Here is a 27,449-nt window from a genome sequence, read left to right as displayed (position 1 = left end):
CTAGCGGGGTAGTGCTGGACAGGCTAATGGGATTCAAGGTAGACAAGTACCCTGGTCCTGATGAAATGCATCCCAGGGTATTAAAAGAGATGGCGGAAGTTATAGCAGATGCATTCGTTATAATCTACCAAAATTCTCTGGACTCTGGGGAGGTACCAGCGGATTGGAAAGCAGCTAATGTAACGCCTCTGTTTAAAAAAGGGGGCAGACAAAAGGCAGGTAACTATAGGCCGGTTAGTTTAACATCTGTAGTGGGGAAAATGCTTAAAGCTATCATTAAGGAAGAAATAGCGGGACATCTAGATAGGAATAGTGCAATCAAGCAGACGCAGCATGGATTCATGAAGGGGAAATCATATTTAACTAATTTACTGGAATTCTTTGAGGATATAACGAACATGGTGGATAGAGGTGTACCGATGGATGTGGTGTAATTAGATTTCCAAAAGGCATTCAATAAGGTGCCACACAAAAGGTTACTGCAGAAGATAAAGGTACGCGGAGTCAGAGGAAATATATTAGCATGGATAGAGAATTGGCTAGCTAACAGAAGGCAGAGAGTCGGGATAAATGGGTCTTTTTCGGGTTAGAAATCGATGGTTAGTGGTGTGCCACAGGGATCGGTGCTGGGACCACAACTGTTTACAATATACATAGATAACCTGGAAGAGGGGACAGAGTGTAGTGTAACAAAATTTGCAGATGACACAAAGATTAGTGGGAAAGCAGGTTGTGTAGAGGACACAGAGAGGCTGCAAAGAGATTTGGGTAGGTTAAGCGAATGGGCTAAGGTTTGGCAGATGGAATACAATGTCGGAAAATGTGAGGTCATCCACCTTGGAAAAAAAAACAGTAAAAGGGAATATTATTTGAATGGGGAGAAATTACAACATGCTGCGGTGCAGAGGGACCTGGGGGTCCTTGTGCATGAAACTCTTTTTGGAGTTCACCTGCAAAACATAAAACATTAAACGGTGCCACCCGACCTGGGTGACACTCCAGACATTTACAAGGCCCTTTTTTTCCCCCCCTTTTTTTTTTGTGTTTTTTCTTTTTTTTTTTTTTGGGCACTAAAATCACAATTTTTCCCCAGTGCCCCCTATAAAAGGGAAGGGGACACTAAAAGCACCGGCAATTAAAACAAATTAACTTTAAAACGTAAAATCAAATTAAAATTTGGTTGCCGGGCGTGATGATGCACTCCAGTCCCTCCGGTGCCCACCTCTCGCGGAAGGCCGCGAGCGTACCGGTGGACACCGCGTGCTCCATCTCCAAGGACACCCTGGACCGGATGTAAGAGCGGAAGAGAGGCAGGCAGTCAGGTTGAACGACCCCCTCGACCGCCCGCTGCCTGGACCGGCTGATGGCACCCTTGGCCGTGCCCAGGAGCAGTCCTACGAGGAGGCCTTCGGACCTACCCGCTCCCCTCCGCACAGGGTGCCCAAAGATCAGGAGAGTGGGACTGAAGTGCAGCCAGAATTTCAGGAGCAGCCCCTTCAAATAATGGAACAGGGGCTGCAACCTTGTGCACTCCATAAAAACATGGAACACGGACTCCTCCAGACCGCAGAAATTGCAGGCGGCCTGGGAGTCCGTGAACCGGCTTAAAAATTTGTTGCACGGCACTGCTCCGTGCACCACCCTCCAGGCCAAGTCCCCGATGAATAGTGGGAGGACCCCTGCGTAGAGTGCCCTCCATCGGGGACCCCCGCCTCCTCCGGACGGCAAGATGGTACGCCATGATCCTTGTGCATGAATCCCAAAAAGTTAGTTTGCAGGTGCAGCAGGTAATCAGGAAGGCGAATGGAATGTTGGCCTTCATTGCGAGAGGGATGGAGTACAAGAGCAGGGAGGTCCTGTTGCAACTGTATAGGGTATTGGTGAGGTCGCACCTGGATTACTGCGTGCAGTTTTGGTCACCTTTCTTAAGGAAGGATATACTAGGTTTGGAGGGAGTACAGAGACGATTCACTAGGCTGATTCCGCAGATGAGGGGGTTACCTTATGATGGTAGATTGAGTAGACTGGGTCTTTACTCGTTGGAGTTCAGAAGGATGAGGGGTGATCTTATAGAAACATTTAAAATAATGAAAGGGATCGACAAGATAGAGGCAGAGAGGTTGTTTCCACTGGTTGGGGAGACTAGAACTAGGGGGCACAGCCTCAAAATACGGGGGAGCCAATTTAAAACCGAGTTGAGAAGGAATTTCTTCTCCCAGAGGGTTGTGAATCTGTGGAATTCTCTGCCCAAGGAAGAAGTTGAGGCTAGCTCATTGAATGTATTCAAATCACAGATAGATAGATTTTTAACCAATAAGGGAATTAAGGGTTACGGGGAGCGGGCGGGTAAGTGGAGCTGAGTCCAGGGTCAGATCAGCCATGATCTTGTTGAATGGCAGAGTAGGCTCGAGGGGCTAGATGGCCTACTACTGTTCCTAATTCTTATGTTCTTATATACACGCACAGGCATCTTCCACCCTTCAAGATGTAGTTCGGGATCTGGAATATTAGGTCCTTCATTGAAACACCTGTAAACTCATTCCTTTTTGGCGTGGAAGCAAGTCATCCTCGATTGGAGGGACTGCCTATGATGATGATGATGATGACAGTGTAAACTTATTGATGGTACATCAGGTAAACAAGTCTCCATCTTATGCAACCAAACCGTGACTCCACAGAGAGTACATCCATAGTCTGCATATACAACAAGAAGGAGTGGGCAACAAGTAATAAAGTGGAGTTAGAAGGTCAGCAGTTGCCGATAGTGACATGGAAAACTTCAACCTTTATCATGCTGGTACATCATTTGGATTCTTCTTATTAAAAAGTGCAGTGGACTAGTGTGCCTTTGAATGAGATGTTAAACGGAGGCCCAGTGTGCTCTCAGATAGATGTAAAATAAATGTAAAAGATTCCATGGCACTATTTCGAAGAAGAGCAGGGGAGTTATACCCAGTGTCCTGGCTAATATTTATCCTTCAATTAACATCACTAAAAACAGATTAGCTGGTCATTATCGCATTGCTGTTGATGGGAGCTTGCTGAGTGCAAACTGGCTGCCGCGTTTCCCACATTACAACAGTGACTACACTTCAAAAAGTACTTCATTGGCTGTAAAACACTTTGGAACGTCTGGTAGTCGTGAAAGGCGTTATATAAATGCAAGTCTTTATTTTTACTGATCTTTCAACTCTGGGACATGGATTCAAATCCAGCTTCGACTGTAGGACAAACTCTCATTTGCTGCTGCTGATAAGAGTCTTGTGTCCGTCTCAATGAGGTTTCTAATACACAGTACAAACTGCCACGAGCTGGCACTAGACGTGGAGATGGCGTTGAGAAAGGCCATAGGAGAGAGGTTATAGGACGTGGAAAATGTCACAATGACACGTTACAGAGCGCTTTCCTGCAGTTGGGGCTAAAACATATGGTTGGGACAGAGTAGAAGCGGATTTTACTCTGTAATTGATCCTACTTTGCCCGCCCTGGGAGTACTTAACACAGAGTGCGTGAAATGGGAAAATATATTCTCAGTGTCACTTTTAATTAAATGTTGAATAAATTAGCATTTTATTGTGTTCGATTCCCATCATTGTTTTAAAATATTTTTGTTAAAGCTCTAATTACTGATGAGATAATTGAGGGCACTACTACCTCGGTGGAGTTACTGACCTTACTACATGAGGGATTGAATTAACATTAGTAGGGAACATCGGTATCCCTGGAGCTACTGTGCATCCATCTCGGTGTTAGGCTCAGTAACCCTTTCAAACCAGTAACTCCAATGTTAAAATAAATGGCCGTAATAAATGGAGCTAATCGGAATTCTTTGTGGCTTTGTTTCATAAAAAGGAGCTTGTCGCTGCTGCTTTTTAAGCCTGATTGCATTTTGTAGACTTCTTTGGTGAGAAGCAGTTTGCTTCAACTGACTTCGCAGCAAAATCCAACGAACCTCTTCCTTCATAACAACTGTCCCGACACCATCCATTGCCTTTGGGAGTTCCTGATGACATGGTAAGACGCTTTATAGATGCAAGTTCATTTGTTTCTTTCCACTGAGACTCTCTCCCCTTCAATCTGCAGTCATGGAACCTTGACTCTGGATTTACACAACTTTCCTCCCACTGCAAAGAGGAAACTACTTTTCATCCATGCTCTAGTTGTAAATAAAAACAGAAAATGCTGGAAATACTCCAGTAGGTCAGACAGCATATGATTAATCACTTTGAAGTTCAATGAATTATTATTTAATAATTGAAGGATAGAAGCGGGAAACGGAATTCCTAATAGCCACGAGTAACGGGGATGCACTTGGAGTTTTTCCGAAGAACGAGTGGGAGAACTTAAAGGCAGCTGGTCGTGGCCGAGGGCACTATCTTCCCCAGTCACTGCTTGTACTGTGGTGCCGGCTAAAGACCCAGGAGCACATAGTTCTGTGAGTATCCGGGGAGGCAGACCTAAGGACGGGAAATACATTTACATTGGAGAAAAAGAATTACTTCCTGGAAAAGAAATCCGCTTTCTGTAGTTGAAGTCTTACTTTTTACAAACCAGAATGTGGGGTTGTGTCCTTTCGGGATTGTAGGGTTAACTAGCGCGTTCCAGACTGCGGCAGGAGCTGAAGGACAGCGGTAGATGTGACGGGGCGCTGGAGAACTTCAGTGACCAGCTTCCATCATCTCAACTAAACCTTATAATCCGGACTCTCTTCCTACACACACACAGCATTATCAGCACTTCCTACACATATAAATACACGTTACATGGAATATAGGGAAGATATTGATGGGTCTTAAAGAAATCGGTGTAAAAATAGAATTCACAGATACCATTAGTAATGTGTTGGCGTATTTCTCAATTCTGTGTATTTCTATTCCAGAACTTGAAACCTCAAAGTAATAAATACAAAACGGACCAAATCGATGATGGAATCAGTAATGAGAAAGCCCTGCGTGGAGAGATTAATATCCTCTCTTTAATCAGACTTCTGGTGCTCATATTTAATAGGGTAGAAGGCTATCTACTCTCCAATAAGCTCCCACTGGAAGAAACCATCGGTGGATGGGTCTACTGGAAAGGAGATTGCACCCAACTCATATAAATGCAGCGTGAGTATGCCCAGGAGCGTGTGTTGTCTCCGAGGCAGAGAACCTTTTCGAAGTAAGCAGGGAAGTTGTTTTCTTTATTATAACCAGACAGACAGAGGCCACGGACAGAGCCTGGGCTGCTCGAGATGGAGAACCATACTTCAGTGGGACATGTTACTTGGGTCCCATTAGACCTCCCAGATATTTCTAATTTCACTGACTTCTATAACAGCACTGCTCTAGGCTTCACCGGTCAGACAACTGTGCAAGGCTCCAGCCTCTGGGCCCAAGAAGCTTCGACTCTGAGCGACTCTGGTGAACTCTCCCCTTTTTGTGACTCTGCCCTAAACCACCGCCTCAATGTGTCCGTGGGGGCGATCCTGTGCTTCACCATGCTGGGCCTAAGCTGCACGATGGAGATCAACCACCTTGGGGATCACCTCAGGAGACCGGTGGGGGTTCTGCAGTTCCTCATCATGCCTTTGATGGCCTTCCCTTGGCCCTGCTCTTCTCTCTCAATGAAGTGTCTGCCATCGCCATGCTGCTCTGTGGCTGCTGCCGGGTGGGAATCTCTCCAACATCATGTCTCTGCTGGTCAACGGCCAAATAAACCTCAGGTAACTAACTCTCGCTGCATAGTTGCCAGCCTGAGAGGTCTCTTAACTCGCCTGTAGCGAGTCAGCCGGTCATTGCATACATTACATTCCACTCCCTTTAATCAGATTGCTCGGATTAAACTGAGCCAAAGCAACCGAACTGAAAAGTTAACAACACTCCAAGACTACCTTCCAATAAGGAGCGGAATGGCGAGCGGGGCGGTGTACGGGGCCGGACTCAGAGGGCGAGAGGAGCCGGCTGCAGGTGGCCGAGCCCGGGCAATGAGCAGCCGGACTCTGGGCTCACGTCCCATCGGTAACCCAGTATCAAACCGGTACCTCAGCTATCTCCCAGTAACTGGAAGCTGGTCTCGAGAACTCGAGCCAAGCTGTTGTGCCGGGAGCCCGGGCTAAAGGCTGTGTGGGCAATGGTCCTGTAGAAGTAGGGAATGAGCTGGGCTCTCTGACAGCAGAGTTTGCTCTGATCTATTTGTCCTTTCCTTTTTACAGTATAATCATGACCATCTCCTCCACACTACTGGCCCTGCTGCTGATGCCATTGTGCCTGTGGATTTACAGCCGAGCCTGGATCAACACCCCTATCGTTCAGCCCATTCCCTTTGGGGCGATAACCCTCCCCCTGTGCAGCACTCTGATCCCGATAGGGCTGGGATCTTCATGACATACAGATAGAAGAGAGCCGCAGACATTCTCCTGAAGGTAAGGTGACCGGAATGGATGGGCGAGCAGTGTCTGTCCCTTGTGTAAACCTGCTGACACTGATTACAAACATCCTCACTTTTGTTTGCTCAACGAAGACCAGCTAAGGTCAAGAATCGGGCAGCTGTTTCTGTCTTCTGAGTGAAGCACATATTGTAGTCAATTGTATGAAATTCAAATATGAATCGGATCAGTAAAGATGATTTGATCATGTAAAACTAGCAAAAGCATACAATATATTTTAAATGCACAGTCTGGGATGCCTGCAGATATACCAGATTGAAAATAATCAATTCACCCCGAGCAGACACTATTCGTCCAGCCAGCATAATTACACGGTCATTTATTTCCTTATCAACTAAAGAAATAAACGGATTTACTGGGCCTTGCTCGCTTTTTTTTATAGATTTTTCTTTTCAATTTATTGCCAATCGGAATTGACGCACCGAGGCTCCAGTTTCTTCATGTGTGATTTGCAAAACACAAATAACAGGGCAAATCGACCCGATAACAATTGGACTCTTGCAGCTCTGTCGAAGGAACTGGGCTCACGCGCTGAACATTGAGAACAAAAGGAATGAAAACAACAGATGCTGGAGACCTGAAATAAAAATCAGAATCTGCTAGAAACACTCAGCAAATCAGGCAGCATCTGTGGCGAGAAGACCAGTTAATGTTTTGGGCGCTAACCCTTCTTCAAAAACTAGGATCCGCACCCGAAATGTTAACTGGCCTGTTCTGACCTGCTGGGTGTTCCAGCATTGTTTCTTTACTGAGATGTGGGATCCAACCAAATTAATCACAAGAAGATTATTATAACGCCACATCCCAACACTAGATGTGCCAATCCTGTGCGGTAATCAGCTATTAAAAACGAGTAACAACTCCCCTTTTGAAATTAAGTATATCCAATATATTCTTAATATTTACCCATTGAGGAAATCAATGCCCCCCAGTTTACCGTTGGCTGTTCTTTTGCCATTGAACTACTTTTTCGATCCAAATCTGTAGGCTGTGTTTATACCGCACTACAGGTCTGACACTAGTGGCCATAGATTGCAAAGTGCAGCTGGCAAAATTGAAGTTATTCTGCCAGTTGCCACTCACACTCTGCATCCCAGAAGAGAACTATGCACATGCATGCTTGGATGAAAGTGCAATACTCTACTCCTCAAAAGCTAATCCTTAATTTGTTAAAGAGTGGACCATACCATTTGCTTTGTCATAATATTAAAACACTTCATACTAGATTTATAAAATAACTAGGGGATCCAACAGTCCTTTAAAAAAATGTCTTCACACCTGACTGGAGTTATACTCACCTTGTGTGAAACCCAAGTAGTATGAGACAACATCTTAGAGAAGGGTTCATACCCACTTTCCTTGGGTGTGTTAAGAAGTCATTGCAGAATATAATTCCCAAATTATACAACATTTGCATCAATGTGCATCCAAAACCACTTTGCATCAACACAAGAGTGATAGTATAATCTTACATTATTTCAATGGCTACAACTGTAATTCAGTATTAACACCTTTCATATCTGACCTGTATAAACAATCATAATTATTTTGTGTAGAAGTTTAACAATATAAATGCATGCAAAGTTTTAAATGTAATGTTATTATTTCTCTCACTATTGTGAAATACCAAAAAGACCAATACAGTACTAGTAAATGAGTCAGTTTGGGTCAGATGGTGACACTCTTGCCTCTGACTCAGATGGTTGTGGGTTCAAGCCCCATTATCAATGTGTGTACATAATCTATGCTGACCTTCCAGTGCAGTCGGTGGTGCTGTCCTTTGGATAAAATGTTAAACTGAGGCACCATCTATCTGTTCCTGTGATTCATGTAGATGTTAAAGATCTCACAACAATATCTTATCTTAATAATTTATATATAAAAGTATTGCAGAAAACAAAGATACATAACAACTCACATGTCTTTGAGCAGTGTTATCCTTGCCAGAAATCACTGGAAATAAAAAGTAAATCAGATATTCAGGCCAGCACACTACAACTGTGATCCAAAACCCAAAGTTCTCCAACTGTAAAATGTCTACTTGGGTGAAACCTTGGTTTGGGGACTTTTAAATCAATCAACTTCTTCGTTTTACTTCCACTTATGGTAAACAGAACTTCTGCAATTGCAAGGTTCAGTTCTGAATGTTACTGTGAAGTGTTTATTTGACTATACCATTTGGGAATTTTATATCTTTGTTAGTTCCTGTTCCACTATATCCAGGCCCCTCAATATTTTGTACACCTCAATGAGGTCTCCTCTCAACCTCCTCTGTTCCAATGAAAACAAATCCAGCCTATCCAATCTGTCCTCATAACTAAGATTCTCCATTCCAGGCAGCATCCTACTAAATCTCCTCTGCACCCTCTCTAGTGCAATCACATCCTTCCTATAATATGGTGACCAGAACTGCACGCAATACTCCATCTGTGGCCTAATCAAAGTATTATACAATTTCAAGCATAACCTCCCTGCTCTTATATTCTATTGCTCAGCCAATAAAGGCAAGCATTCTGTATGCCTTCTTAACCACCTTCTCCACCTGCCCTGCTAATTTCAGGAATCTGTGGACGAGCACTCCAAGGTCCCTTCGTTCATCTACACTATTAAGTCGCCTACCGCTTAATATGTATGCCCATGATTGGATCATGGCTGATCCGATCATGGACTCAGGTCCACTTCCCTGCCCACTCCCATAACCCCTATCCCTTATTGGTTAAGAAACTGTCTATCTCTGTCTTAAATTTATTCAATGACCCAGCTTCCACGGCTCTCTGATGCAACAAATTCCACAGATTTATAACCCTCTGAGAGAGGAAATTCCTCCTCATCTCAGTTTTATGCTTCCTAGTTCTAGTCTCCCCTATCAGTGGAAACATCCTCTCTGCATCCACCTTGTTAAGCCCCCTCATAATCTTATACGTTTTGATAAGATCACCTCTCATTCTTCTGAATTCCAATGATTAGAGGCCCAACCTACTCAACCTTTCCTCATAAGTCAACCCCCTCATCTCCGGAATCAACCTTGTGAACCTTCTCTGAACTGCCTCCGAAGCAAGTATATCCTTTCTTAAATATGGAAACCAAAACTGTATGCAGTATTCCAGGTGTGGCCTCACCAATACCCTGTATAACTGTAGCAAGACTTCACTGCTTTTATACTCCATCCCCTTTGCAATAAAGTCCAATATTTAATTGGCCTTCCTGATCACGTGCTGTACCTGCATATTAACCTTTTGTGTTTCATGCACCAGGACTCCCCAGGTCCCACTGTACTGGAGCACTTTGCAATCTTTCTCCATTTAAATAATAACTTGCTCTTTGATTTTTTGTGTCAAAGTGCATAACCTCACACTTTCCAAAATTATACTCCATCTGCCAAACTTTTGCCCACTCACTTAGCCTGTCTATGTCCTTTTGCAGATTTTTTGTGTCTTCCTTACACATTGCTTTTCCTCCCATCTTTTATCATTAGCAAACTTGGCTACGTTACACTCGGTCCCTTCATCCAAGTCATTAATATAGATTGTAAATAGTTAGGGTTCCAGCACTGATCCCTGTGGCACCCCACTAGTTACTGGTTGCCAACCCGAGAATGAACCATTTATCCCGACTCTCTGTTTTCTGTTAGTTAGCCAATCTTCTATCCATGCTAATATATTACCCCCAACCCGTTAACTTTTATCTTGTGCAGTAACTTTTTATGTGGCACCTTATCAAATACCTTCTGGAAGTCCAAAAACACCAAATCCACTGGTTCCCCTTTATCCACCCTGCTCGTTACATCCTCAAAGAATTCCAGCAAATTTGTCAAACGTAACTTCTTCATAAATCCATGCTGACTCTGCCTGACTGAATTATGCTTTTCCAAATGCCCTGCTACTGCTTCTTTATTAATGGACTCCAGCATTTTTCCAACCACAGATGTTAGGCTAACTGGTCTGTAGTTTCCTGCTTTTTGTCTGCCTCCTTTTTTAAATAGGGGCATTACATTTGCCGTTTTCCAATTTTTAGACTTAAATGTAGGGAGCATGATAAAGAAATTTGCAGATGATACAAAAATTGGCCATGTGGTTGACAGTGAGGAGGAAAGCTCTAGACTGCGGGAAGATATCGATGAACTGGTCACTTGGACATAAAAGTGGCAAATGGAATTCAATCCGGAAAAGTGTGAGGTAATGCATTTGGAGAGGAGCAACAAAACAAGGGAATCCACAATAAATGGGAGGATACTGAGAGGTGTGGTGGAACAGAGGGACTTTGGCTCATATGTCTACAGACCAGTAACTAGTGGGGTGCCACAGGGATCAATGCTGGGACCCCAACTATTTACAACCTATATTAATGACTTGGAAAAAGGGACTGAGTGTAACGTAGCCAAGTTTGCTGACGATACAAAGATGGGAGGAAAAGCAATGTGTGAGGACACAAAAAATCTGCAAAAGGACATAGACAGGCTAAGTGAGTGGGCAAAAGTTTGGTAGATGGAGTATAATGTTGGAAAGTGTGAGGTCATGCACTTTGGTAGAAAAAAATCAAAGAGCAAGTTATTATTTAAATGGAGAAAGATTGCAAAGTGCTGCAGTACAGCGGGACCTGGGGGTACTTGTGCATGAAACACAAAAGGATAGTATGCAGGTACAGCAAGTGATCAGGAAGGCCAATGGAATGTTGGACTTTACTGCAAAGGGGATGGAGTATAAAAGCAGAGAAGTCTTGCTACAGTTATACAGGGCATTGGTGAGGCCACACCTGGAATACTGTGTGCAGTTTTGGTTTCCATTTTTATGAAAGGATATACTTGCTTTGGAGGCAGTTCAGAGAAGGTTCACTAGGTTGATTCCGGAGATGAGGGGGTTGACTTATGAGGAAAGGTTGAGTAGGTTGGGCCTCTACTCATTGGAATTCAGAAGAATGAGAGGTGATCTTATCAAAACGTATAAGATTATGAGGGGGCTTGACAAGATGGATGTAGAGAGGATGTTTCCACTGATGGGGGAGACTAGAACTAGAGGGCATGAACTTAGAATAAGGGCCACCCACTTAAAACAGAAATGAGGAGAAATTTCTTCTCTCAGAGGGTTGTAAGTCTGTGGAATTCACTGCCTCAGAGAGCTGTGGAAGCTGGGACATTGAATAAATTTAACACAGTTTAAGACAGTTTCTTAAATGATAAGGAGATAAAGGGTTATGGGGAGCGGGCAGGGAAGTGGAGCTGAGTCCATGATCAGATCAGCCATGATTTTATTGAATAGTGGAGCAGGCTCGAGGGGCCGTATGGCCTACTCCTGTTCCTATTTCTTATTTTCTTATGTTCTTATGTACAGATATTTAAAGGTAGCAGGACAGGTTGATAAGGTAGTTAAAAAGGCATACGGAATGCTTTCCTTTATTAGCCGAGGCATAGAATACAAGAGCAGGGAAGTTATGCTAGAACTGTATACAAAACTAGTTGGGCCATAGCTTGAGTACTGCGTGCAGTTTTAGTCACCACATTACAGGAAGGATGTGATTGCACTAGAAAGTGTGCAGAGGAGATTTACGATGTTACCAGGACTGGAAAACTTTAGCTATGAGGAAAGATTGGATAGGCTGAGAATGTTTTCCTTGGAACAGATTGGGCTAAGGGGAGATTTAATTGAGGTATATAAAATTTTGAGGGGTTTAGATAGAGTGGATATGAAGGACCTATTTCCCTTAGCAGAGGGGTCAAATAACCAGGGGGCATAGATTTAAAGTAGTTGGTAGAAGGATTAGAGGGGAGATGAGGAAACATTGCTTCACCTCAGTGGCAGGAAGCAAAGGGCAATGGTTAAGGGAAGTTTTTGTGACTGGAAGGCTGTTTCCAGTTGGGTTCCACAGGGCTCAGTACTTGGTCCCTTACTTTTTGTAGTATACAATAATGATTTGGACTTAAATATAGGGGGCATGATAAATACTTTTCAGTTGATACAAAGATTGGCCGTGTGGTTGACAGTGAGGAGGAAAGCTCTAGACTGCAGGAAGATATTGATGAACTGGTCAGTTGGGCAGAAAAGTGGGAGTCTGGAACTCACTGCCTCAAATGGTTGTAAAGGCAGAAACCCTCATCACATTTAAAAGGGTCTTGGATGTACACTTAAAGAGCCGTAACCTAGTGCTGGAAGATGAGATTAGGCTGGGTAACTCTTTTTCGGCCTGCATGGACACGATGGGCCACATGGCCTCCTTCTGTGTCGTAATTTTCTATGATTCTATGAAATCATAACCTCAAAAGTCCCAGTGTAAGGGCAATGTTTGGAGATCTGTGCTGGGTTTTAACCATAACAAACAGTCCCATTTTATCATGATCATTAAGTTAGGGCTATAAAGTTCAGATAATTCCAGGACAGGATCAGAATTCCTCCAGATCACCGCAATTATGGAACAGGCCGGTAAACAGGTGAGCAGTATCTGATGCAATTTTCAGGTACTACGAATGCTCTTCCTGGCCCCACAAAAATCTTCTATCCACTGCCAGTTCCTTTATTTCTCCCTTCCCAAAGACTGCCTCCTTCCGCTTTAATGGTCTATTTATGCTTGGCTCCACAGAGAAGCTGCTGGATTTTCCAACCTCCCCTCCTTCCTCAATAGTAAAATGACTGTGAGCACACAAACTGAAAAGCACCCCCATTTGATTTTTGATCTATCCTCAGCTGAAGTGTTGTTAAACAATTTCCATTATTTGTTTAGGTACTTCACTCATTCTCTTGAAGTTGGGTTTTTTAAAATTGCAAGCCTGATTGTTGGTCCTTGGTATTAATGTATTCCAAATCCTATTGAACTTTATTCTGTGATTGGTATCATCCATCTAGAACTCCCCTTGCCTGCATAATATGTTATCTGGGTCACTCACCATTACCAAATCAAGATGTGCATTGCCTCGTGTGGCTTCACTTGAATCAATCCTACATTATGTTTACTCACTCAGATTTTGAAATAAGTTTTATTTTAAAATCCCCCCTTTTCACATATCCTTATTACTGTACCTGGCAGATTCTCGCTCACCCCTGGTGTTAGCTTTACCCCACCAGTGTAGTTTGCTGTAATCCTTTCCACTGAAATGGATTAATTTATTTTTCCTCCGAGTTTAATGTTTCAGGTGTGCATCTTTGCTCAGATTTTGAGCTTTTACAGTTTTTTTCTTTTTATAAATAATGTAAATTTAGAATTTCCTGAACCATCGGTTGAAACCCTATCCTGATGTAGATATATATTGTTTCTTGTTTGACATTCTCAGAGAGTTACCCTATATAACTCTGCGTTCATCATCCAGAAAATTTCTTGGAGCTGACATTACTACTGTGAATTCTGGGGCATAAGAGTAAAAAGGGGAAGGTGGCTCAACCGTGGCTAACAAGGGAAATTAGGGAAAGTGTTAAATCCAAGGAAGAGGCATATAAATTGGCCAGAAAAAGTAGCAAACCTGAGGACTGGGAGAAATTTAGAAATCAGCAGAGGAGGACTAAGGGTTTAATTAGGAGGGGAAAAATAGAGTATGAGAGTAAGCTTGCAGGGAACATAAAATCTTCTATAGATATGTGAAGAGAAAAAGATTAGTGAAGACTAATGTAGGTCCCTTGCAGTCAGAATCAGGGGAATTCATAATGGGGAACAAGGAAATGGCAGACCAATTGAACAAATACTTTGGTTCTGTCTTCACTAAGGAAGACACGAATAACCTCCCGAAAATACCAGGGGACCGAGGGTCTAGCGAGAAGGGGGAACTGAGGGAAATCCTTATTAGTCAGGAAATGGTGTTAGGGAAATTGAAGGGACTGAAGGCCGACAAATCACCAGGGCCTGATAGTCTGCATCCTATAGTACTTAAGGAAGTGGCCCTAGAAATAGTGGATGCATTGGTAGTCATTTTCCAACAGTCAATAGACTCTGGTTCAGTTCCTATGGATTGGAGGGTAGCTAATGTAATGCCACTTTTTTAAAAAGGAGGGAGAGAGACGAGTTAGCCTGACATCGGTAGTAGGGAAAATGTTGGAATCAATTATTAAAGATGTAATAGCAGTGCATTTGGAAAGCAGTGACAGGATCGGTCCAAGTCAGCATGGATTTATGAAAGGGAAATCATGCTTGACAAATCTTCCAGAATTTTTTGAGGATGTAACTAGTAGAGTGGATAAGGGAGAACCAGTGGATGTGGTGTATTTGGACTTTCAAAAGGCTTTTGACAAGGTCCCACACAAGGGATTAGTGTGCAAAATTAAGGCACATGGTATTGGGGGTAATGTATTGACTTGGATAGGGAACTGGTTGGCAGACAAAAGCAAAGAGTAGGAATAAACGGGTCCTTTTCAGAATGGCAGGCAGTGACTGGTAGGGTGCCACAGGGCTCAGTGCTGGGACCCCAGCTATTTACAATATACATTAATGATTTAGACAAAGGAATTGAATGTAATATCTTCAAGTTTGCAGATGACACCAAGCTGGGTGGCAGTGTGAGCTGCGAGGAGGATGCTAGGGGGCTGCAGGGGGGCTTGGACAGGTTAGGTGAATGGACAAATGCATGGACAGATGCAGTATAATGTGGATAAGTGTGAGGTTATCCACTTTGGTTGCAAAAACAGGAAAGCAGATTATTATCTGAATGGTGACAGATTAGTAAAAGGGGAGGTGCAACGAGACCTGGGTGTTGTGGTACATCAGTCATTCAAGGTAGGCATGCAGGTACAGCAGGCAGTAAAGAAGGCAAATGGCATGCTGGTCTTCATAGCGAGAGGATTTGAGTATAGGAGCAGGGAGGTCTTACTGCAGCTGTACAGGTCCTTGGTGAGACCACACCTTGAATATTGTGTGCAGTTTTGGTCTCTTAATCTGAGGAAGGACATTCTTGCTATTGAGGGAGTGCAGCGAAGGTTCACCAGACTGATTCCCGGGATGGCAGGACTGACATATGAAGAAAGACTGGATCGACTCGGCTTATATTCATTGGAATTTAGAAGAATGAGAGGGGATCTCATAGAAACTTAAAATTCTGAAGGGATTGGACAGGTTAGATAGAAAGAAACATAGAAAATAGGTGCAGGAGTAGGCCATTCGGCCCTTCTAGACTGCACCGCCATTCAATGAGTTCATGGCTGAACATGCAACTTCAGTATCCCATTCCTGCTTTCTCACCATACCCCTTGATTCCCCAAGTAGTAAGGACTTCATCTAACTCCTTTTTGAATATATTTAGTGAATTGGCCTCAACAACTTTCTGTGGTAGAGAATTCCACAGGTTCACCACTCTCTGGGTGAAGAAATTCCTCCTCATCTCGGTCCTAAATGGCTTACCCCTTATCCTTAGACTGTATCCCCTGGTTCTGGACTTCCCCAACATTGGGAACATTCTTCCTGCATCTAACCTGTCTAACCCCATCAGAATTTTAAACATTTCTATGAGGTCCCCTCTCATTCTTCTGAACTCCAGTGAATACAAGCCCAGTTGATCCAGTCTTTCTTGATAGGTCAGTCCCGCCATCCTGGGAATCAGTCTGGTGAACCTTCGCTGCACTCCCTCAATAGCAAGAATGTCCTTCCTCAGGTTAGGAGACCAAAACTGTACACAATACTCCAGGTGTGGCCTCACCAAGGCCCTGTACAACTGTAGCAACACCTCCCTGCCCCTGTACTCAAATCCCCTTGCTATGAAGGCCAACATGCCATTTGCTTTCTTAACCGCCTGCTGTACCTGTATGCCAACCTTCAATGACTGATGTACCATGACACCCAGGTCTCGTTGCACCCCCCCTTTTCCTAATCTGTCACCATTCAGATAATAGTCTGTCTCTCTGTTTTTACCACCAAAGTGGATAACCTCACATTTATCCACATTATACTTCATCTGCCATGCATTTGCCCACTCATCTAACCTATCCAAGTCGCTCTGCAGCCTCATAGCATCCTCCTCGCAGCTCACACTGCCACCCAACTTAGTGTCATCCGCAAATTTGGAGATACTACATTTAATCCCCTCGTCTAAATCATTAATATACAGTGTAAACAGCTGGGGCCCCAGCACAGAACCTTGCGGTACCCCACTAGTCACTGCCTGCCATTCTGAAAAGTCCCCATTTACTCCTACTCTTTGCTTCCTGTCTGACAACCAGTTCTCAATCCATGTCAGCACACTACCCCCAATCCCATGTGCTTTAACTTTGCACATTAATCTCTTGTGTGGGATCTTGTCGAAAGCCTTCTGAAAGTCCAAATATACCACATCAACTGGTTCTCCCTTGTCCATGATGCAGGAAGAATGTTCCTGCTATTGGGGAAGTGCAGAACCAGGGGTCACAGTCTAAGGATAAGGGGTAAGCCATTTAGGACTGAGATGAGGAGAAACTTCTTCACTCAGAGAATTGTGAACGTGTGGAATTCTCTACCATAGAAAGTTGTTGAGGCCAGTTCGTTAGATAAATTCAAAAGGGAGTTAGATGTGATCCTTATGGCTAAAGGGATCAAGGGGTATGGAGAGAAAGCAGGAATGGAGTACTGAAGTTGCATGATCAGCCATGATTATATTAAATGGTGGTGCAGGCTCAAAGGGCCGAATGGCCTACTCTTGCACCTATTTTCTATGTTTCTATGTTTCTTTGTTACTGCTGATAAGGAACTACCCACCTACATCATCATTTTACAACCATATTGAGTAGGCTGTTAACGTCCCTCAAACAACATATTGGAACATTCATGCCAAACTTACATCGAGTCCAAATATACACAACTTGGTATTTTTTTTAGAAAATGGGACGTGAAAATATTCAAACTAATTAATAGAAATAGAATTAACACATGGTGAAAAAATGTCCTTTTTATAAAAAAAAAATATTCCTTGTCTAAGGTTCCTTATGGTTCTTGATGGTTACTCTAATAATCCTCTTCACCCTCACTGGCACCATGCTGGGACCTGATCTTCTAGCCACTATCCCAGCCTCTGTGTACATTGTGGCTCTGCTGATGCCGCTCGCTGGATATGCTGCTGGTTATGGTCTGGGCACTCTCTTCAACCTGCCTCCTTATTGCAAAAGGACAGTTTCTTTGGAAACTGGATGTCAAAATGTCCAACTCTGTACATCCATCCTGTAATTAGCCTTCCTTCCCCGTATAATTGGCAGTATCTACATCTTCCCTCTGCTCTACGCTTTATTCCAAGTTACAGAAGCTGCCCTTTTTGTTTTGGGATATAAAATCTTCAGAAGAGACGTGTTACACAAGCAGGAACCGCCAGACCAGGATAAATGACACGGACATTTCTTATAAGTAACTCAAGGAGGAAGAGATTAGTGATTCCGCCTATAGAGCTGAGTGTGAGTGAGTAACACGCCATTATGATGGAACCTACTCCGCAAATGTAAAACACGACTGCAATAAAATGGGCTAACAAAAGCTCAATGATTGACGGCTGTTGGCCAATAAACCCTTTAATGGGGTAATCCGCGTTTTCACGTGCTCTGTGCAATCCAGTGTTTCGTGTTTTGAGGAATGAGTATAATTGATGAATTTCAAAATTAATGAAAGTGATTTAATGAGCAGTTTGTGTAAAAATGTTAACTAGTTTGTAATCCGCTGGGCGGTGTAAATTCTGATAATCTTCAACATGTCAAGAATAGTGATCCTCCAAGACAGAGCTGTGTGTCGATATACACTAGCTGGTAACCTAAAACGTGTTGGTGTTTCATGAATATACAATATTTCTGAATATAATTTTCTCTAGAATTTTCTGAGCCACAGGAAGTTATACTGTATCATTCAGAGGTGTTTCCATTCTAATTGTAATGTTTTGTTCGCTCATTGCTAATAAAAGTTTCCCAAAAGCTGTGAGTGGAGCTTGTTAAACAAATTGATTTTAATAGATTTAACCAGCAGGAACTTCGCAATTGACTGGTTGGGTGGACTATTTAAATAAAGCAACGGGTATGGTACCCCAGCCTAAAACTATGGCTACCCTCGGTGAAGATGTGTTTGATTATATTTATTCACCGTATAATCCTTATTCTTACCAATACATAAGTAACCGACCAAAAGGTTCTAGTTGGAGACAGAGGAATTACTTGAGCAATTATGGAGACCCTGGCGAATACTTCGACAACTATCAACGAGCTCAGCTCAAAGCCATATTGTCTCAAGTGAACCCAAACCTAACCCCAAGAGTGAGAAAAGCTAACACGAAAGATGTTGGAGTCCAGGTTAACCCCAAAACCGATGCGTCTGTGCAATGTTCTTTGGGTCCCAGGACACTCCTGATGTTGACTATGAGGCGGAAAGGTGCATTCAAGCGCCGGGCTTCACAGAACCAAGTCCAAGGGAGCCCGGCCAGTATGCCCAAGAATGTTCGCTTCCGGAGGACCATGGCCATCTACTCTCCTATCGTGTCACCCAATCTAAATACCTTCCTCTATCGGGGAGATCGGGATGCTGCAAAACAAAATTCCAAAGAATCACAAGAGAAACCTCTCCAGGAAGAAAAGAGCGAGCCTGAAGTGGAGAAAGCTATAAAGGAGGAAACCGCATCCGAGCCTGTTGAGGAATCTGAGGAGAAAGGAACTGCAACCGTGGATGATCAAGGTGGGACAACTGCTGACCAGCCTGAAGGTACAGTGATAGATGAGAAAGCGCAAGACACCGAAACCCCGACCGCCAACACCGCCAAAAACGAGAAACGCTTGAGATTTCAGGTGAGAACGTACTTTCCCCGAAGTTTGAAACCGCCCACATGTTCGAGTACTAAATTACATAACGTCCATTTCATTGCCGTCTAATTGCTATGGCGTAATAAACGGGAAGGACCATTGGCAATGTATTCCAGTGAAGTTTGTTGAAAATGAATTTCCAATTTAAATCGCCAATGGGTTTATAGTGGATCTTACAACTTGTTTATATAGCGCCTTTTTATTGTTTCCTACATTACAATAGTGACCACTGTAAAGTGCTTTGAGCCGTCCGGTGGTCGTGAAAGGCGCTATAGAAATGAATTTCTTTCATGTCGTAAAATGTGTCTCGGCATTTCGAGTGTTAGCGAACACCATTTGACATCGAGCGACATAGATATCAGGACATTAACACTGATCCTGATTTTTGATGCAGATATGTAAAATTCCCCATGTTATGACAGTAATTAACTGCAAGCCATTGAAGTGGGATATATGTATTCGCGTAATATCTCTTTCCCCCCCCCCCCCCTCAGTCTCCAAAGCAAACTATTGACCAATCTAAATGGCTTTTCGTGTGAGGAGCGCCCATTTTTTTTGTATTGATTTGACCCACTAATCTGTCCAGAGAAGTGCAAGCTGGTGGTACGTGAATACTGCTGTAGTTTAACCAGTGGAGCACGCTGGGTCCACCGGTACGTTCGCGGCCTTCCGCGAGAGGTGGGCGCCGGAGGGACTGGAGTGCATTGTCACCCCCGGCAACCAAATTTTAATTTGATTTTATATGTGTTTTAATTGCTGGATTTTGTGTGTCCCCCTCCCCTTTTATAGGGGGCACTTGTAAAATATATGGTTTTAATGCCCCCCCCCCCCAAAAAAAAACACAAAAAAAAACTAACTTAAAAAAAAGGGGCAGTTAAGTGTCTGGAGTGTCCCCCAGATCGGGGGGCACTTGATTTAACGTATTTTGTCCCACCACACCCCCCACCCCAAAGAGTTGTAGTTTAACCAGTAGCACAAGGCACTTTGATACTTGCTGTTAGTCACCCAGAAGCACTCTGCCCGTTTTCGAGACCTTGGCAGGATTAAAGTTCCAGTAACGAGGCTGGCCGCACCCCCGGCATCAATGATTGGTCAATCTTGTCACTAATTGAGCTACCTTAATCCGCAAGCCCTACTTTCTCCCCTCCCTTTTCTATGATTACCATTTGCCATTAAACAATTGGGAACACCGGAGCACTTTGGCTGGAGATGGAGGAGCCCCGGGGAAATTCCAAGCCCCAGTTTAAGCCCTGGTTGGGCACAGGTAGCACCAGTAAAAGTTGTCTTGTTACATGATGCTGAATAGGGACCCATGCCATCATTGACGGGGTCAGCTTCAGCAGCTACTATGAAACGATCGCACACCTTCCACTAATAGAAAATTAAGAACCTCTCTTGTACAAACCTGGATTAATTGCAGCTCCATTCGGACCCTTGAAGAGGATTTTAAAATGTACACGGGGAAAATCTTACTATTTGTATAGTGACTGCTTGGGGGTTGTGTATTAATGAGCATCTCCTCCATCGGGTCGACAACCGTGCAATTTCCCACCTGGTGTTTGGATTGTTGAGTCCTAAACGCTTTTACTTTCGCTTTAGTTCCTGGAGCAGAAGTACGGATACTTCCATTGCAAAGATTGTAATGCTCGCTGGGAGAGTGCTTACGTTTGGTGTGTACAAGGCACGAACAAGGCAAGTGTAAAAATAATATTTTTATATGTAATCTCATGAGAATCGTCTGCATCACGAATCTCCTCGTCCGACAGGTCTACTTTAAGCAGTTTTGCAGAACCTGCGAGAAGGCCTATAACCCTTACCGTGTCGAGGACATCACCTGTCAAGTAAGTAGCGCAGGAAGCACACAACCTGTGTAGAAGTTTGAGGAGTATCCAGCATCCGTACAGTGAGCCTTGTTTTTTCCTGCCCATCAGACCTGCAAACAGACGAGATGTACATGTCCCATCAAAATGCGCCACGTTGACCCAAAAAGACCACATCGCCAGGATCTGTGTGGGAGATGCAAAGGCAAACGGCTCTCCTGTGACAGCACTTTCAGCTTCAAATACATCATTTGATTTGCATTGTAGCGTTGATTCCTGCTAGGACTCAAAAGTTAATGGAACGCAGGAAGCTACTTTATTTTGTCTTTTTTGGTTTCTTTAAACGATCGAACAAAGCTGAAGAAAATAAAGTATGTTAAAAAAGCACGTCAACTGTCTCTTGCCGTCACTTGAAATCGGGCATTACCTATAGATCCGTTTGCAGTGTCTAGATTAAAATGCAACGAATTATTGAACAGCCTTGGGTTGAGCATTTGGTGGAAATGTTCTAGTTTCTGTTAACATCTGCGACTTTGACTACTCAAATTGCATCCATAGTCAAGACGGGAACTATAATCACCGGTAGTAAAACTCTAACCTTCGACAGGTTCAGAAACTTAAATTTGGAACTTAATGGGCGTCAGAACTATGAAGCAGTCAAACCCTAGTGGGGTTCCTCCTGTTCGCTGGGTGTCTGTTGGTTCATCTAAAGGAATATGTTCAATTTGCCACTGTCCCAGCTTTAGGAGGTAGAAAGTTGATCTGTGGGCCAACCAATGGTTTAAGTTGCAGGGGAAAGTGAGTCCACCCTCTAAACTTTAATATTTTCCAATAGCCAATCCTCTTTCACTTTGAAAGATCACCAGCTGGAGATCATTAAATTTGGGTAGCAGTAAAATCCGGAGTTTACACACTATTGAAAACCTTGCATTCTGTTGTACTTTTTTGCTGCTACTAAACACTTGTTCAGCCTCCTCAAATAGGAAAATAAGATTCCTTAGCAGTAGTCCATTCCATATGTGAAAGCACTGGCAGAGTAACATATGGGTAGATGAACCACGGTTTCATCAGTCCAGCTTTGTGTAGGTGACTTGAATGCATTGGGCATGAATAGTTATAGTTCCAAAGTGCAGGGTATATGGCAGAAGATGTGACTGAATTTGGCTTCATTGTACATGGCCACTATCTGACTATGAACCCTTGTGTGAAGCATTACTAAAATGTGGCTACTGGAAATTAAACATTGCAGGGCATAATGTATTTACAAAAGATAGAGGGGAGGTGGAGTAGCTGTACGTGGAGATAATGGCCGTAGAAAAGTGACTCCGTTATCAGCAAGACAAAAATAGAATCCATATAGAGATAAAGGATTAATGTGTTGGGTGTAGTCTACAGACCATCTAATAGTGGAAGGGAGGTAGAGGAAGAAATGTGTAGATAAATTGGGGAAATGAGTGTTCTATTAAAAATATAATCATGGGTTTCAACTACCCCAATATCAATTGGACTTAACAAGTAGGTAAAGAGAATGAGTTCCTGCAATGTGTACAGGACTCCTTCCTACCCCAATATGTAAAAAGCCCAATAAGTGATGATTCACTATTGGATCTAGTAAGGGGCAATGAACCAGAGCAGATGAGAAGTAAAAGTTGGGGAACATCTAGGCAACAGTGACCATAATATAATACGCTTTGATTGTGAAGGATGTAAGTATGATAACCAGGGTAATAGATTGGAGAAAAGCTGATTTTTTGAAGGGCTGAGAATAGAACTTGGGAAAATGCTGTAGAACTGCAATGGGAAATATTTTAAAACTGTGTTCAACAGAGTGCAAGAACAATATATTCTGCTGAAAGGAATAAACAAACTAAACACAGACTCCACAGATGAATAAAGCCATAAGGGGAACAATTGAGGGTAAGGAAAGAAGTATACATTAAGTACATAAACAGCAGGGGAGTGCATGATAAAGGAGAATATGAAAGGATTAGAAATCAAACAATTAGTAAGGCAAAGCGGAACGCAAATTAAATGATCTCGGAACATAAAACAATTGTTTTAACAGGCACATCAATGTATTTTTTAAAGTTGGGATGGGAATAGGGCCATTAAGGGATGGACAGGATAATACCACTGGTAATTATAGAGATGGCAGAAATATTAATTTTCCTTTAGTATTTACCAAGGAAATAGAACAGGTGGACATGACATTGGATGATGATTAGTAACAAGATAAGTGCATTTAAAATAGAGGGATATATTAAACTAATCAAACTCTCAATAAAACCCCTGGTCTGGATGGATTGCATCCATGCATTGCAAAAGATTTACCAAAATTCCCTGGATTCTGGGGAGGTCCCAGCAGATTGGAAAACTGCAAATGTAATACCCCTATTTTAAAGAGAGGCAGACAAAAAGTAGGAAACTATAGCCCAATTAGCTTAACATCTGTGATTTGGGAAGATGTTGAAGTCCATTATTAAAGAAGCAGTAGCAGGACATTTGGAAAAGCAAAATTTGGTCAGACAGTCAACATGGAATTATGAAGAGGAAGTAATGTTTGACAAATTTGCTAGAATTCTTTAAGGATGTAACGAACAAGGTGAATAAAGGGGAACCAGTGGGCATTTGACAAGGTGCCACATAAAAGGTTACTGCACAAGTTCATGGGATTGGGGGTAATAGTATGGATAGAAGATTGGCTAACAAACTGAGTAGGGATAAATGGTTCATTCTTGGGTTGGCAATCAGTAACCAGTGTGGTGCCGCAGGGATCGGTGCTGGGACCTCAACTATTTACAATCTATATAAATGACTTGGAAGAAGGGACTGAGTGTAACATAGCCAAGTTTGCTGACTATACAAAAATGGGAGGAAAAGCAATGTGAGAAGGCCACAATCTGCAAAAGGACATAGACAGGCTGTGAGTGGGCAAGGATTTGGCAGTTGGAATATAATGTTGGAAAGTGTGAGCTCATGCACTTTGGCAGAAAAAAAAAATCAAAGAGCAAGTTATTATTTAAATGGAGAAAGATTGCAAAGTGCTGCAGGACCTAGGGGTACTTGTGCATGAGAAACACAAGGTTAGTATGCAGGTACAGCAAGTGATCAGGAAGGCCAATGGAATGTTGGCCTTTATTGCAAAGGGGATGGAGTATAAAAGCAGGGAAGTCTTGCTACAGTTATACTGGGTATTGGTGAGGCCACACCTGGAATACTGTGTGCAGTTTTGGTTTCCATATTTATGAAAGGATATACTTGCTTTGGAGGCAGTTCAGAGAAGGTTCATGAGGTTGATTCTGGAGATGAGTGGGTTGACTTGAGGAAAGGTCAAGTAGGTTGGGCCTCTACTCATTGGAATTCAGGAGAGGTAATCTTATCAAAACTTATAAGGTTGAGGGGGCTTGACAAGATGGATGCAGAGAGGATGTTTCCACTGATGGGGGAGACTAGTTTTAAATGGGCAGCCCCTTATTCTGAGATGAGTAGAAATTTCTTGAAGGTTGTAAATCTGTGGAATTTGCTGTCTGTGCTGTGGAAGCTGGAACATTAAGAAACACTCTCTTTAAATTTATTCAAACAATAAGGGGTTATGGAGAGTGGGCAGGGAAGTGGACCCAAGTCCATGATCAGATCAGCTATGATTGTATTAAATGGCGGAGCAAGCTCGAGGGCCGTATGACCACCTACTGCTCCTATTTCTTGTGTAATTTAGGGAAGAGATAGCAGAGACATTACTACACATTTAATAATTAATCAGAAAAAGGTGTAGTACCGGAGGACTGGGGGTTAGAACATGTCCAGGGAATTATAGACCAGTCAGCTTAACATCGATGATAGGACAAATAATGGAATCCCTACTGAAGAAGATAGAAAAACATCTTGAAACCAAAAATATAATGAATAGTCAGCATAGATTTCAGAAGTCTTGCTTGACCACCTCATTTTGAGGTAAGCACGTAGACAATGGTAATGCAGATGATGTAATTTAACTAGATTTTCAAAAGGCCTTCAATAAGGTACCCTATAACTATGAACAAGGTCAGAGAATGCAGAGTCGGGGAACAAGTAGCAGAATGGATCGCTAGCTGGCTGTAAGACAAAGCAGAGAGTAGGGGTAAAAGGTAGCTGTTCAGTGGCATAAGGGGAGTAGTGATGTTCCACGAGGATCAGTGCTGGGACCACTGTTCACAATTTATATAAATGATTTACATTTGAATCAAAAACACAATTTCTAAATTTACAGATGACACCAAATTTGGGGGGGAGGGAGAGAGTTGATACTAAGGAGGACTGCAACAAATTACAGAAGGACATTAATTAACTTGCAGAATGGGCATATAGTTGGCAAATGAAGTTCAACACAGATAAATGTGAGGTAATACATTTTGGTAGAAAGAATAGGGAGGTTACTTGGAGGGTACGAGTCTAGGATGGGTAGAGGAACAAAGGGATCAGAGTACAAATCACAAAGTTGCGATACAGGTTAGCAAGGCCATTTATTTAAAAAAAAAAGCAAACCAAGCACTAGGGCTTATTTCTAGAGGTATACAATTGAAAAGTAGGGAAGTTATGCTAAACCAGTATCGAACCTTGGTTAGACAACACTAGAGAACTGCATACAGTTCTGGTTGCCATAATTATAAAAAGGATATAGAATCACTGGAGAGGGTGCAGAGAAGATTTACAAGGACGGTTCCAGAAATGAGGGTATACATATCAGGAAAGGATGAACAGGCTGGGTCTCTTTTTTTTTCTCAAAAAGACTGGAGTGACCAAAGAGAAGTCTTTAAAATGATGACAGGTTTTGATAGAGTGGATACAGAGAGAATGTTTCCACTTGTGGTGAAGAGCATAACTAGAGGCCATCGATATAAGATCGTCACCAAGAAATCCATTGGGTAAAGAAGTTTCTTCTGAATTCCCTAAAGAGTGGTAAGAAAGTGGAACTCATTTGAGTGAACTCATTTGGACAGGGAGTAGTTGAAGCAAATAGTGTAGATGCATTTAAGGGGACGCTAGACAAGCATCTGAGGGAGAAGGGATGGGTTATGCTGATAGATTTAGATGAGGAAAGACTGGAGGAGGCTCGAGTGGAGCATAAACGTCAGCATAGACTGGTTGGGCCGAATGGCCTGTTTCTGTGTTGTAGATCGTATGTAAAATACATGACCCAGATGTTGCCAGTGTTTTGTTGAATGGATTTAAAGCAAGTTCAAGGTGACAATTTTCAGGTGGGTCATCTTGCTTCAATTGAATGCCATCTAATCTAGTGCAAGTGACCCAAGTTACTAGACCCTTTTTTTGAAGCAATACTATAGTTGAGGAAATTATAGGCTAATGGGTTTTAGTTTTGAAACCATTTCTTGGTACTTTTTTAATTCACTTCCAGTTGCAGATTCTGTTAGACGATCTGCATTTTAATCTTTCAAGCACCTAAGTTTTCCTAATTTAAATATTTCTATTCTTAGTTGTGGCTCAGTGGGTAGCACACATGCCTGAGTAAGAAGGTTGTGGGTTCAAGGCCCACTCCAGAGATTTGAGCATAAAAATCTAGGCTGAAACTCCAGTGCAGTGCTGCACTGTCAGATAAGACATTAAACCAAGGCCCTGTCTGCTCTCAAGTGGAGATAAAAGATTCCATGGCACCATGTCGAAGAGCAGCAGGAGAGTTATCCTGATCCTTCAATCAAAACATTAGCAGATTAGCTTGTCATTATCACATTGCTGTTTGTGGGAGCTTGCTGTGTGCAAATTGGCTGCCACATTTCCTACGTTGCAATAGTGACTACACTTCAAGTACTTAATTGGCTGCAAAGTGCTTTGAGATGTCCAGTGGTTGTAAAAGGTGCTATATAAATGTACTTTTTTTGTCAATCCATTACCTTATACAAAATACTGTTTACTATATGGCGTGTTGCAGAACTGGAGCTGTGGGTGGATTTATTGTGGAGCATCCACGATGCTGAGAATGATGTGAATAGCACATTTAGTGAGTTGGTCTTACCGCAGGTAAAGGGTCCACAGCCAGATAAGGAATGGAAGACCAACAGGAAGAGCAGTGCAAGGAAGGTAGTGCAGGGGTCTCCTGCGGTCATCCCCTTGCAAAACGGATACACCGCTTTGGGTACTGTTGAGGGGGATGACTCATCAGGGGGGAGCAGCAGCAGCCAAGTTCATGGCACCGTGGCTGGCTCTGCTGCACAGGAGGGCAGAAAAAAGAGTGGGAGAGCAATAGTGATAGGGGATTCGATTGTAAGGGGAATAGATGGGCGTTTCTGCGGCCGTAACCGTGACTCCAGGATGGTATGTTGCCTCCCTGGTGCAAGGGTCAAGGATGTCTCGGAGTGGGTGCAGGACATTCTGAAAAGGGAGGGTGAACAGCCAGTTGTCGTGGTGCATATAGGTACCAACGATATAGGTAAAAAACGGGATGAGGTCCTACGAGATGAATTTAGGGAACTAGGAGTTAAATTTAAAAAGCAGGACCTCAAAAGT

The 27,449-nt window shown here is 42.9% G+C and overlaps 3 protein-coding genes across 3 annotated transcripts in view; 2 read left to right on the top strand and 1 right to left on the bottom strand.

Annotated features, from left to right (window-relative positions):
• Window positions 1-8,443, bottom strand: part of pglyrp5 (peptidoglycan recognition protein 5) — a 46,397-nt gene extending 37,954 nt beyond the window's left edge. Inside the window, exon 1 of the mRNA XM_070863062.1 lies at window positions 8,346-8,443. The gene's annotated coding sequence lies outside the window, so the exon portion shown is untranslated. The remainder of the gene's footprint in view (window positions 1-8,345) is intronic.
• slc10a4 (solute carrier family 10 member 4) lies at window positions 5,480-17,756 on the top strand. Its single transcript, XM_070860662.1, is given in 7 exon segments — window positions 5,480-5,579; window positions 5,582-5,644; window positions 5,647-5,704; window positions 6,194-6,354; window positions 6,357-6,405; window positions 17,284-17,680; window positions 17,682-17,756. Coding segments are annotated over 7 exon segments (903 nt in total).
• A 610-nt stretch (window positions 17,757-18,366) lies between these two features.
• Window positions 18,367-21,206, top strand: zar1 (zygote arrest 1). The gene is made up of 3 exons (XM_070863052.1): window positions 18,367-19,116; window positions 20,731-20,823; window positions 21,063-21,206. Exons 1-3 carry the CDS (start codon window positions 18,379-18,381, stop codon window positions 21,204-21,206), a joined length of 975 nt encoding a protein of 324 aa, XP_070719153.1. The 5' UTR covers window positions 18,367-18,378.
• Window positions 21,207-27,449: the final 6,243 nt, after the last annotated feature.

This window comes from Pristiophorus japonicus, chromosome 2 (assembly GCF_044704955.1).
Source record: "Pristiophorus japonicus isolate sPriJap1 chromosome 2, sPriJap1.hap1, whole genome shotgun sequence".
Classification (NCBI taxonomy): domain Eukaryota; kingdom Metazoa; phylum Chordata; class Chondrichthyes; family Pristiophoridae; genus Pristiophorus; species Pristiophorus japonicus.
Note: the sequence above shows the minus strand (reverse complement) of the source record. Positions and strands in the feature narration are given on the sequence as shown.